The following is a 12,475-nucleotide window of genomic DNA, read 5'->3' as shown; positions in this document are numbered from 1 at the left end:
TATTTCTGGGTTTTCAATTCTATTCCATTGGTCTGTGTTTTCTGCCAATACCATGTTGTTTTGATTATTGCTGCTCTGTAGTACAAGTTGAAGTCAGGGAGTGTGATACTTCCAGCCTTTCTCTTTCTTCTTAGGAGTGTTTTGGCTATTTGGGGTCTTTTGTGGTTCCATAGAAATCTGATGATTTTTTGTTCAGTAAAGTTGCCGGCTACAAAAATCAACATACAAAAATCCATTCCATTCCGATATACTAACACTGAAATCTCAGAAAAAGAAATTAAAAAAGCAATTCTTTTTGCAATTGCAACAAAAAGAATAAAGTACCTAGGAATAAACTTAACCAAAGATGTGAAGGACGTATACTGAAAACTGTAAGACATTTTTTAAAGAAATTGAAGAAGACACAAAGAAATGGAAAGACATTCTGTGTTCAAGGATTGGAAGGTTCAACATAGTTAAAATGACCATATTACCCAAAGCAATATACAGATTTAATGCAATCGCCATTAAAATCCCAATGGCAATTTTTTGCTTTGTATTTTGATTTCCTCTATGCCCAAACCTGCTTCACCCCTTTCCTTTCTCAAGTGTTGATTCCAAATGAACAATTTGTACCTCCATCCATCCATCCATCTATCCATCCATCTCAGCATCTGTTTCCAAAGAACTCAAACCTGCAGCACCATGCTTGAGGAAACAGTGTCCTAAATCGTTTTTTGTTAGGACAAGTGTCAAAAGGTATTTATAGATTTTAAAATGCAATTTAAAATAAAGGCTATGAATATTTTATGTGATCAAAGGCAATTTGGCTTTTATACAAAGTATCCAAAACTTTTAGTGCAATTTTAAGTAACCTAGTAAATGCTAGATGTACTAGCTATTTGGGAATTGTAACAATTCAAGAACTATTCAGATGGTAGAAAGTCAAAAGACTAAAAAATTGTCTTAATGGATTAAAGAAAAAAGAATTTTGAATTCCAGGAAAAATGCTGGTTTTCAAAATGGAACTAAATTATATTCTTTCATAATTATATTCACAAGCTAAGCCTATGTATGACAAAATTCAAGTATGTTACAGAATTTTGATTCCTTTTCGAAATCCCTTGCATATAAAGAAATTGGCAGAAGAGAAACTGCTGGTCCATTCAGTAAATACCTGAAACTACTATAACACAATCCTGTTTGAAGTCCATAGGTGTAACAATTATTACTGCTCAAATTTCATGATTTAGGAAAAGTTAGTCCTACTGCCAGACTATTCTGAATGTCAGTCAGTCAGAATACATGTGAACCAGCAGAGCACCGTTTAGGGTCAGTAACAAGAGATATTTCTTGAAGGATAAATGGTTCAGGAAAACCTTATAATACTAAGATTGTGGTAAAGCTAGTTAACATTCAGAGAATACTTATTTAAATTTACTCTTCCCAAGCATTTAAGAAAGATACTTGTTTCCCCAAACTTGCCCCATGTAAGAATTACCTGGGATGTTTGTTAAATCGACTCCTATACCCTTCCCTCTAGAACAGAGATTCCAGTTGAGTTGGGTGGGTGCAGGTCTGGGGACCTGTATCATTAATACGGTCCCATATGTTTCTTGTATTCAGATAAGTTTGAGGAACAGCTAATTAAGACATGTATAATTACTTGTAACATCCAATCTTCTTTTAGCATGCATCCACTGTTGCTTGAGGACTGTTTTATATATATATATATATATATATATATATATATATATATATATGGACATATATATATATATATACATATATATATATATATACATATATATATATATATATATATATATATATATATATATATATATATATATATACACACTCATGGCCCCTAAATACGTAGTTGTATTCGAGTGTCTATAGCATTGTTAGTGAGCCAACAGCGTTCTAGGAGTATGTGGTCTGCTTAGCTTCACTCTGTTCCAAGTACAGGCTATTCCCCAAATGCTGGCCAGCAGTCTGACAAAGTCAGCTATTGGTTGCAAAGAGAACTGAGAGTTCCTGAACTGAAAAATTCACAGCTATCAGTCCTGCTAGAAAAGCACAAGTTTAAAAGTCAAACAACAACATGATTTGATTATGTAAAATTTAAAAGCATTTTGAAACCATCACTATACAGTTCTTAGTGCACAAATAACTTAAATAGAAATCCCTTCAGTGTGAATTTTTTTGGTAAAAAATTATTATTTAAATGACATATAGAAAAATGCTTGAATCATGTTATTTTACAAAATGAACACATCCTTGTAAGCAGGTCCCACACTAAAAATCAGAACGTTATCAACACCCCAAAAGTCCCCTATATGCCACCTTCCTGTCTTAGCATCCCTTTCCCCACCGTGTGTAACTGCTATCCTGACTTCAAACATCACATATTAGTTTTGATTTTAAATTCTATATAAGCGGGATCATGCAGTATGTATTGTTTGGCTTCTTTAACTAGACATTAGGTTTGTGAGATTCACGCATGTTGTTACAGTTTCATTTCTGTATAGTATTTCACACAATTTACTCATCCATTCTCCTAAACTACCATTAGGGAGTTGTCAGTTTGGGGCTATTACAAATAGTGCTACTACGAACATTCTGGTATACCGTGTTTCCCTGAAAATAAGATCTAGCCAGGCCATCAGCTCTAATGTGTCTTTTGGAGCAAAAATTAATGAGACTTATAGTAAAATAAGACCGGGTCTTATTTTACTACAAGATCAGGTCTTATATTCATTTTTGCTCCAAAAGACACATTAGAGCTGATGGTCCGGCTAAGTCTTATTTTCGGGGAAACACGGTTATGTCTTTTGGTGAATACTATGCACATGCATTTTTGTTGTGTGTCGACCTAGGAATGGGATTCCTACGTCCGTAGGTATTCCTAATTCAGCTGTGTGGATACTACCAGAATAGTTCTCTAAAGTGGTTGTACAAGTTACACTCCCATCAAAAATGTATGACAGTTCCCTTTGCTCCGCATCCTCACCAACATTTGGTATTCTCTGTCCTGTCCATTTTAGTCCTTCTTGTGGGTATGAAATGGTATCATATCGTAATTTTCATTTGCATTTCCCTGATAACTGAAGCTGAGCTCCTGTTTCAACGTGAATTGGTCATTTTGTTAGATCTCTGTTCAAGTCTATACCTATTATCTACTCGTAAGAGCTCCGTCAGTTTGAATTTTTATGACCTGTAAGCATTCCTTATATATTCTAGATAAAAGTCCTTTGTAAAATATTCATTATTGTTCGTATTCTTGTTCCTCCCCATTTTGAATACTTCTACATAATTTTGGTAAAAATGGTTATCTATCCTAGATTCACCTTCCTAAACTCTGGCTCAAACTCTAATCGTTTCTCAGTCACATTTTCCTTCTTAAAATGAGTCATCCCACTGCCCACGACCTTGTCTGGCCAGTCTTTTCTCCCTACTTTTCTTCTGGTTACTTTATCTACCTCATATTTAGTCCACCCAACTTCTTCATTCTGAGTGAAAAGTACATACAGAAGGAAAAAATATAATCCAATTCAGTGCAGAGAGACTAGAAATCAGGAGGCCTGCATTCTGTTATTAGGTAGCTGTGTGACATTGGGCAAATCACTTAACCTCTCTGGACTTCAATATTCTCTTCTGTATTAATAAGGGGATTGGAATAAATGATCAAAATCCCTGTTAATCTGAGAAGCTGCTTTACTTTCAGGATTATTAAACCCCCCATCTACCTATTTGTAACCATAATCAGTGTATTATTTGATCTGTAAAAAAGCAAACAAACAAACAAACAAAAACTTCTCTTCTGCCTGCATGCATGGGGTAGGCACTCACTTTCCCAATCTTTGTGGGAACAGCCTTCAGTGGATGATTGACAGGAGCTGGCTGCCAATGACTGATGAAAGTACTCTAGGTCCCTTGCACCCCAGGTGGGATAACTGCAGTGCAAATTCTTCACTTGGTCCCAGAACTCCGCAGCAGGGTTGTACTCAATAGTCCAAAGTGTTGACTTGCTTGATAATGAACACTTTTATTGGCTTCCTTCAATTCTGTCTCAATTCTCTACTCCCCTACTGGTGTTTCCTAGGATCATCTCTAAATAAACTGTCTGTATTCAAATACTTGTCTCAAGTCAACTTCTGGGGGAACTCAAACTAAGAGGAAGCCCTTAGAACAACTTCAGTGGCATTTTATCACATCCCACTTGGGAAAGTTGGTTCCCTTCTTTGCGTTCTTGTATTGCAGCAATACATTAAAATAACCCGAAGATATTGGGATATTACCAAATGGACTAAAAATTACCTATGAGTTTTTAAATACTTCTCTACATAAACTTGGCATTCAGTACTAATAAAGAGTTGTTCATCCCACACTGTTTCTTTACTTGTTTGGAAATTATTAAATACATGTAAGGAAATAAAATATGTCCCAAGTAACATGTTGCTATGTTGAATCTTAAATAATTTGGCTTGCAAAATCATGAATTACAAGACTTTAGTTCCTTTACCAAAAATAGAAATGAGTATCACTGATCTCCTTTAATTTATAAGTGTATTTTTACAAACCATTTGCTTCTTCAATTTAAAGTAATATCCAGAATGGTATGGGATTCTGCATACTACCCTTCCAAATCATAGTGTATATGATTACAGGACTTTTTACAGTCTATAATGAAGGCCCCAATTCAATTTCATGATTTTAAGTAACAATTTATAAAGAAAGGGAGAAACAAAAAATTTGAAAGTCATACTGAAAACGTTAAGCCAAACACAAGGTGGCTTGTTTTCTACCAGATCTTGACACACACACACACACACACACACACACACACACACACACACACACACAGAAAAAATTAATTTAAATCCACGTTTTATTCGTTCATAGCTTTTTAACAATTATACACAACTTTTAACATAAAGATAGTGAAATCTCAAGGATAAGGAGGCAATATATATAACCTCTTCTATTCATTCCTCAGGATGGAAGGAAATTCCCAAAGGGCACAATGTGTGAGACAACACTGGAAAAATACATATGAAACTTGTTTAACTGGCTCCACTTAGGACCAGGCACAGCACAATAAATATAGAACTGCATCATCTTTTTAAAAGATTGTTGTGATTCTAACACACTCTTATTAAAGAAAGAAATATGATCGGTGACCAGTCTGAAATTCTACAACATATAAGTGAAGGGACACTTACAGTGAATATCTGAGCACAGTTTCTCTAGCATCTTCACACCCATATATCAACATTCTTAAAAAGGAGTAAGAATGCACACTGCAAATTCAGAATGACAAAAACAAACTTAGTCAAGCTTTTTCTTCATCATATTGTTCATTACCATCGCGGTCCTAATTTGCTGGTAATTTTAAGGTAGAAATAGAAAGTTTTTGAAACCTTTTTAATTTCCACTGGTCGTAGGGCCTCTGGGTAGGAGACCACATTGGAAGCAAACTGATTAAGCAGCACCATTAAGTCCACATCTCAACAAATCACTGCAAAATTTTTATCTTCTAGTATTCTGAAAGGTTACAAAAAGTTGTATGGACAAATACCCCTCCTGAACAGCAGGCCACTGTACGAACATGGAATCTGCAAGGATTTAAACAAACTCTAGCTGAATTCTCTATTGACTGCATCTTTCCTTAACAAACCCAAAGAAATACATTACCTGAAAATATAAGTAACAATATATTGAGGCGTAAAATAAATACTTTATTTACGCTGTTACATTTGGGTATCTGAGATTGTTGGACATGTTCATATGCCCTTTCCTCTTCCCAAAGAGGAAGTGATGGTGCCAGCTGTATCGGTCAGAAAGAGTTAATGGGAAACGGTCGCTCGCAGAGCTGTTCTGCAGTGTGCCTTACTGTACAAACACAGAAACTATTATTTTAAAACAGATTCTTAAAAGACAGGATGAAACGATCTTTTTTTCACATGGTGCAGATTCTGCTATCAGCAGATACAAGAATTAATTTCATCCCTATTAAACCGAATGGAAACTGTTATACTGCTATGGCTACAGATATTCTGAGAACTCTTGATCCAATGAATCAAAACCCACATAAAAGATTTTCTATAATTGGTAAACTGGTTGCCCAAAAATTCAGTAAGCAAACAAACATGCAAACACGTGACACATGTCATTATCTTGTAAAAACATAATGCCACTTTGGCCCCAAGAATCACTACAGCCCAGCTGGAACTAAAAGGTGCCAAACAGCCTTTAACCACTACTGAGGATCTTCTTTGTGACATTTTACTGCCCATCATACTGTGACATGATCCTTAGAAGCTTAGGCTTCTAAGATGTTTGAGTTAAGGAAAAGGGTGTGATGTGGATCAAGTTCTTGGTGATTGTTCTCAATGTAATTTTAAAAAGAATTTCCTAGTAATGCAGAATAGTCCTTGATACTGAATGTTTTCCTAGTGAAACAAAATAAGCTGTAACAAGATGATGTTAATCTAAATTTGACTGTCTGGCTCCCTTTTCACTTTTTTAGAGGGTACTGATTCATATATTGTGCTGAGCCCCCACAAATGCCTGTTTTAAAAACAGTATAGTCCAGTACAGTTTCCCATAAATATTCCTGATTTACACTGGGGAAGCAATGCATAACTGGAACGTTAATCATCTTTATAAAAAAGCAAGTATTTCCTGCAAAGCAGTAAAATGCTAAGCTGCAAGTAACCTTGACATGTAGATAGATCAAGTCATTTCACAAAGTACCTGTCAAAACATATAGAAACCTGGCCTTTCATTCCAAATCCATTGCAAAGAGAAAACATGCAGTAGTCCTGTTTGCAATTTAATGGCGACGAGGAAAGGCAAACCTAGGACAAGGAGGGACGTCACCCTACATACACGTTTACAGTAGTGTAGCCATTGTATATCATATTTACTACATTCACCACTTGGGAGAAAGGATCAGGAATGTTTGTTTTATATAAGACCTACCAAATAAACAGGGAAACAAATGATAACACACATAGGCACTAGACTCAAAGCTGCACAATAAAGAAGCAAAGGGTCTGAGATGAGAAATTTGGGGAAATATACACACACGAGAGCTTGCTGAAGAAAAGGAGGAAAGAAATCACAGTTCTAATCTTCAAGGCTACGGAATGCATTCTGCATATCTTCAAGAAGTTGTGCATAGTCAGCCTTGATCTTTGCCTCACCATCTTTCACTGGATCCTGAAAAACAGATAGTACAAAATTCAATTTACCTTCGGAAAATAATTTTCAGAACATGTAGTAAGTTACTTCCAAAAGAATGACAGGTCACTTAAAAGTTAATGTTATGTAAAGAAGTAAACAGCAGAAGTCATTTCAGATGAACATGGGGGTTAGATGAACCCCCTTGTTCAGATGAACATGTTAACAGGCAGCTGAGTTAAGGTAATTGCTGCTCAGCAATGATTTCAGCCTGGCAATTAAGACATAAAGGGAAATATATCAGCATTTATTTAGACATGACATACTATAATTTTTATCACTACAATTCCTATTTGAACATAACTTTGAGGTCTGTTCTGGTTTTACATAACCTAAGCATGTGTGAAAATGAAAAACGTTTAAGTTCCACACACCACGTTCGGGACTCAAATAGTCAAAAAAATTAAAAAGAAACATTTTCTACTAAAAAGAAAACGGGACAGTGAAACTAAATATACCTTGAATTTCATGGAGGTAAGTTTATAGAGAATCTCCCCCATGTGCTCACGGATAATGGACCATGTGATTTTATTGTCACTCTGGGCAGTGGTTTCAACAGCTCTACGGGCCATGTCATAAAATGCAATCATGTTGGACAGCATGCCTACTGTCTTGTAGAAGGGGCAGAACCTGGGGTAAATGAAAGTAAAATAAGGAACACAAACAAAATCCAAAGCAGGTTCATACTCTGTATAAAACTTCAGGTAAAATACGAAAGCATTAGCTTCTTTATTTAAATATGCAGACCACTTGTATTTATTACATGATATACGTATAAGGAATGAAAACAGAATAGAAAAGACCAGTTTGGGGACAAAGATGCCTCAAGATATGAGATGGATGGACAGATGAAGAAAGATATTCTTTTATTTATATGAAGGACGCCATTTCTTTTTCAAGAACAATGAAACAGCACTGCTATAATCTAATCTCCCTGAGGGTTTATTTTTGTGTAATGCCATTAAAGGAGTAACCCAGGTGGTCAAATAACTGAGTTGGAAAGACTCCCATGTGATAGCAAGTTAAGGTGTAATGAATAAGAGAACAGAAAACAGCAATTTCCTAGTTAATAGTAACCCATTTTCCACATTAAGGAGTTCATTTTCATTTACCCATACCTTTTAATAATGAAGACACACAAGTAAATATTCAACTGTTTCACACACATTCTTATCAACTTTCTGACTCATTTAAACACATTTGCATACACGGTTTCATGCATACTCTCTATTACAATCTTTCCAAAGAATTTTCCCCTTGTTACGTTTGTGTGGGTAATTACTAGAGTTTCTTAAGTTCCCAATATAGATTTTTGACCAGTACTGATTTATATTGTCAAATTTTCTGCTTGTCTTACACTCTGGTAATACTATCTGTTCAGTTCCCTCTTCAGTCTTATATGGGGCTAAATACAATTTGAGAGAAAAAAGCCAGTCTGAGATGAAAGGGCTCAAATGATCAATGTTGAAAAGAAATGGAATGTGTGAATAATCCATGCCAGTATCAGACACAAAAATAAAGCAAGCAAGCACTGGGCAGGAGTAGCAGGGGCTGGTGGGGCACCTATCAGGGCCTCTGGTAGAAACAGAATAGACTCTTGTGAAATGAGACAGGAAAACAGAACATGATTATTTAGGAAAAGAGTAGAGGAAGCATGGGCTATGGTGAGATGTGGTGAGAAAAGTTTCTGAAGGAGGCAGTGATGCCTCAGCTCTGCATACTAAGCCACAATTTAATCTAATCAAAGATGATTGGATAATGAGTGAAAATACTGTCAGAACTGGACAAACGAGCAAAATCAAAACAAGGGGACGTATTTGTTCATTAGATGTCTACGAAAATAAAAGCAGGTTTGTAATGCAGGCAGCTCCTCCTTCAAAACTCGACAGAAAATCCTGAAGTAAAGAAGGAATAGCAGGATAGGTAACCTGTCATAAGGAGTATATCCATTTTGTTGTAGGAAATCATCTTTGATAAGTTTGGCTACCTCCAGAGTGATCTTATCTGTTTCTGCTAGAGAAGCCTAGAAGAGAAAACATATGTAATTTTAGAAATTTACTTCCATAATGTAGGACCATGACTGTAATCAATAAGCAAGCAGAAACTATATAATCACACACCATCAGCTATCATTAATAAATTCACTTCATTACAGCTTTTGATGCTCTTTTTGATTGTGGTAAAAAACTACGTAAAATTTACCATTTTAACCATTTTTAAGTGTAGTTCAGTAATGTACAGTATATTCACATTGTTGCAGATCAAGATTTTCGTAACTTTTCATCTTGCAAATCTGAAACTCTATACCCATTAAACAATTCTCTTCTTCCCCCTCCCCCAGCCTCTGGTAACCACCATTTTACTTTCTTGTTTCTATGAACCTCACTACTTTAGCTAGCTTATAGAAGTGGAATCATACAGTATTTGTCTTTTTGTGACAAATACCTGAGGAAGAAGGGAGTATGTGCAAGTTCAGTGACTGAAAGTAACCTCACAAGGAGATCTGATCAACTGGGCAGGTCATGGTGGGTAGTCACACCCCAGGCCTGTAAATTCTTTAGTGAAAGATTATTAAGCCAGCCTTGTCCATTGTTCTTGTGCATTTAAGTTAACACACCCTTGAAATGACAGTACTAAATCTCTTTTCCAGACCCTTCCCAAGCAACCCTAACAACCACCCTCAAGGGAGCTCATAATCTTGTTAACTATCCTGCACATTGTTTTCTCCTACCTTCATGCAATCTCCCTTACATTTCCTCCTTCATTCCAAAGGTATAAATGAAACTGCAAAACTGTCATTCTCTGGAGCATTTGAGGTCTTGCTTCCTGACACTGTCATCAGCTTGGCATTATCCAGCTCTCTCATATTTGCTGTTCTAACCAGTGTAACATGATATCTCATTGTTGTTTGAGCATTTCTCCACAGGTTAATCGTTTGTGTTTTCTCTTCTATAATCTCTTTCCTTTGCCCATATTTCTCTTGCAGATGTGGACTTCTTATTAACTTCCAGTTCTTTGCACATTTTAGATATTAGTCCATCAGTTTTAGATGTTGTGAACTTCCCCGCCCAATCATTCACCTGTTTGTTACCTTTATCCACAAGGGTCTTTGTTGAACAAGAAAATCCTTTCTTTATATGCAATCAAAAACAATTTGTTTTATTGTTTGTGTCCATGGGAGTCTAAGAAGTCATTTTCAACCCCAGATCATCAAGATATTCTATTAACTTGAAAGTTTTACCTTTCACACTTAAATTGCTAATCTATCTGGACTCTACTTTTGTATGTGGAATTAGGTAGTGATTCATTTTTATTTTTCTCCAAATACTTTTCCCATTATCTTTGAAATAATCCATCCTCCTCTCACTTGAATTGTGCTATCATTTTTGAAATATCAAGGGTTCATATATACAAAAGTCTGTTTATGTTCTGCTTCACTGAGCTATTTGTCTGCTACCTCACCAATACCACACTGTGTTTATTACTATGTTTTGTAATGAAGAAAAACTCCTGTTTACTATTCTTTACTTAAGGCTGCGAATCTTCAAGACAGCAAAAGAATTTCAGAATGATTACTGATTTGCTCATTAGATTCAACTGGAAATTTGACTGGCATCACATCAAATTTATAAAGACAAGTGGTATCTTTCTAGTAAGTCCATCCAAAAGCATGGACTGTCTCTCTTTGTCTTCAGATCTTCTCTTTCATTTATGTTTTAAAATGTTTCCCATTTTAAAAATACATTGTTTTTGGTTAATTCCTATATTCCAGTTTTTGTTGCCATAGTGAACACCTTATTTTTAGTTTTATTTTCTAATTGTATTGTGAATAGAGAAATTCTCTTGATTTTTTAAAACTAGTTATCTTGAATCTAGAACCCTCACCAAACTCTATCAGTTCTAATTGTTTCTCTGTTAATTCTGCTATTTTCCTAGTTACATAAGCACATTTATCTACAAATAATGACATTTTAATCTCTTTCTTTATAGTTTTTTGTACATCATTGGTTAGGACCTCTGGTATTCTGTTAAACACAGGCAATGATAGTAGGCATTTTGTCTTAATCCTGATTTTTAAATGGAATGCAGCAGAAATTTTCCATTAAGTAAAATGTTTTCCCAAGGTTTTAATGTTACTTTTAACAAATTAAGGAAGTTCCCTTTCCTTCCTTGTTTGCTAAGAGATTTTTTAAAATCATAAATAATGAACTTCAAATACTTTATTCAGCACTTCCACATTGGCTGAGACACGCTTTTTCCATTATATTATTTACACTGACAACTTACAATAGATTTTCTGTGTTGAATCATATGTGCATTCTGAGATAAACTTTACTTGCTCATGATGTATCATTTTATTATTTTTAATTCCCTGATGGATCTAGTAAGCTAACATTTAATTTAAAATTTTATACCTACGTTCATAAACAAAACGAGCCTGTAATTTTCTTTTCTTGTATTGCCTTTGTCTGGTGTTGGAGGTCTTCTGTTTCTTGTTCATCTTATAGGGCCATCATCTTATGAATAATGAGTATTACATGCTAGCTATTTAATAAAGTTACCTTTTGTTGGAAAAAAATTGTGAGTGCCTTTATAAGATGTAATAAAAAGAACAGAGCTAGACAGTGAATTCTGAGAGTCCTGACTAGCGCTGCATACTATTTGAGAAGTCACTCACTCTAGAATTGAATTTGGCTAAATTTAATCATACTGTCCTTTGAAACATCAAGATACAGACACAAGAACGTAAGTCACTTGTTTAAGGTCACACAGCTAATTATTGGAGGAACTAGAATTAGAATTCGATCCTTCTTAGCCTAGTACTCCTGAAAAAAATATGTAATAGATCCTAACTCTACCACCTCTAATTTGGTTGTTGATGGGTATGTTGCATTTAAAGAAATAAATCAAGTGTTTCTTTCTCATTTGCAATAAAACCAGGACCATGTTAAGTGCTATAAATTCTTGAAAAGGATGTAAAGGCCCTAACAATTTAGTTACTTTTTTTAATTGACTGATCTTAAGTGAAAGCTTCTCCCCTTGAATCTAGGCAAGCTCTGTGGCTGCTTTCATCTACATAGTAAGACAGAAGTGGTATTATACTAGTTTTGGGACCTAGACTTAAGAGGATAGTGGTTTCCACTTCCTTTTCTTAGTACTCACTCTGAGAGCCCTGAACTACCACGTGGAAATACCCCGTGGAAAAAGAAATGCTTAGCCCACCCTTTGCTATTCCAGCCATCCC

General features: G+C 35.4%; 1 protein-coding gene across 2 annotated transcripts in view; it reads right to left on the bottom strand.

Annotated features, from left to right (window-relative positions):
* Window positions 1-4,855: 4,855 nt before the first annotated feature.
* The window catches only part of ATP6V1A (ATPase H+ transporting V1 subunit A), a 53,497-nt gene continuing 45,877 nt past the window's right edge, over window positions 4,856-12,475 (bottom strand). For both annotated transcript variants that reach the window (XM_081027846.1, XM_081027845.1), the window contains exons 13-15: window positions 9,159-9,253; window positions 7,689-7,860; window positions 4,856-7,209 (exon numbers count right to left, since the gene is read on the bottom strand). In XM_081027846.1, coding sequence (XP_080883972.1) covers window positions 7,117-7,209; window positions 7,689-7,860; window positions 9,159-9,253 — 360 coding nt within the window. In that variant the 3' untranslated portion in view covers window positions 4,856-7,116. The remainder of the gene's footprint in view (window positions 7,210-7,688; window positions 7,861-9,158; window positions 9,254-12,475) is intronic.

This window comes from Rhinolophus hipposideros, assembly GCF_964194185.1.
Source record: "Rhinolophus hipposideros genome assembly, chromosome: 2".
NCBI classification, from domain to species: Eukaryota; Metazoa; Chordata; class Mammalia; order Chiroptera; family Rhinolophidae; genus Rhinolophus; species Rhinolophus hipposideros.
The sequence above is the reverse complement of the archived record's forward strand: the minus strand, read 5'-3'. Positions and strand labels throughout refer to the sequence as shown.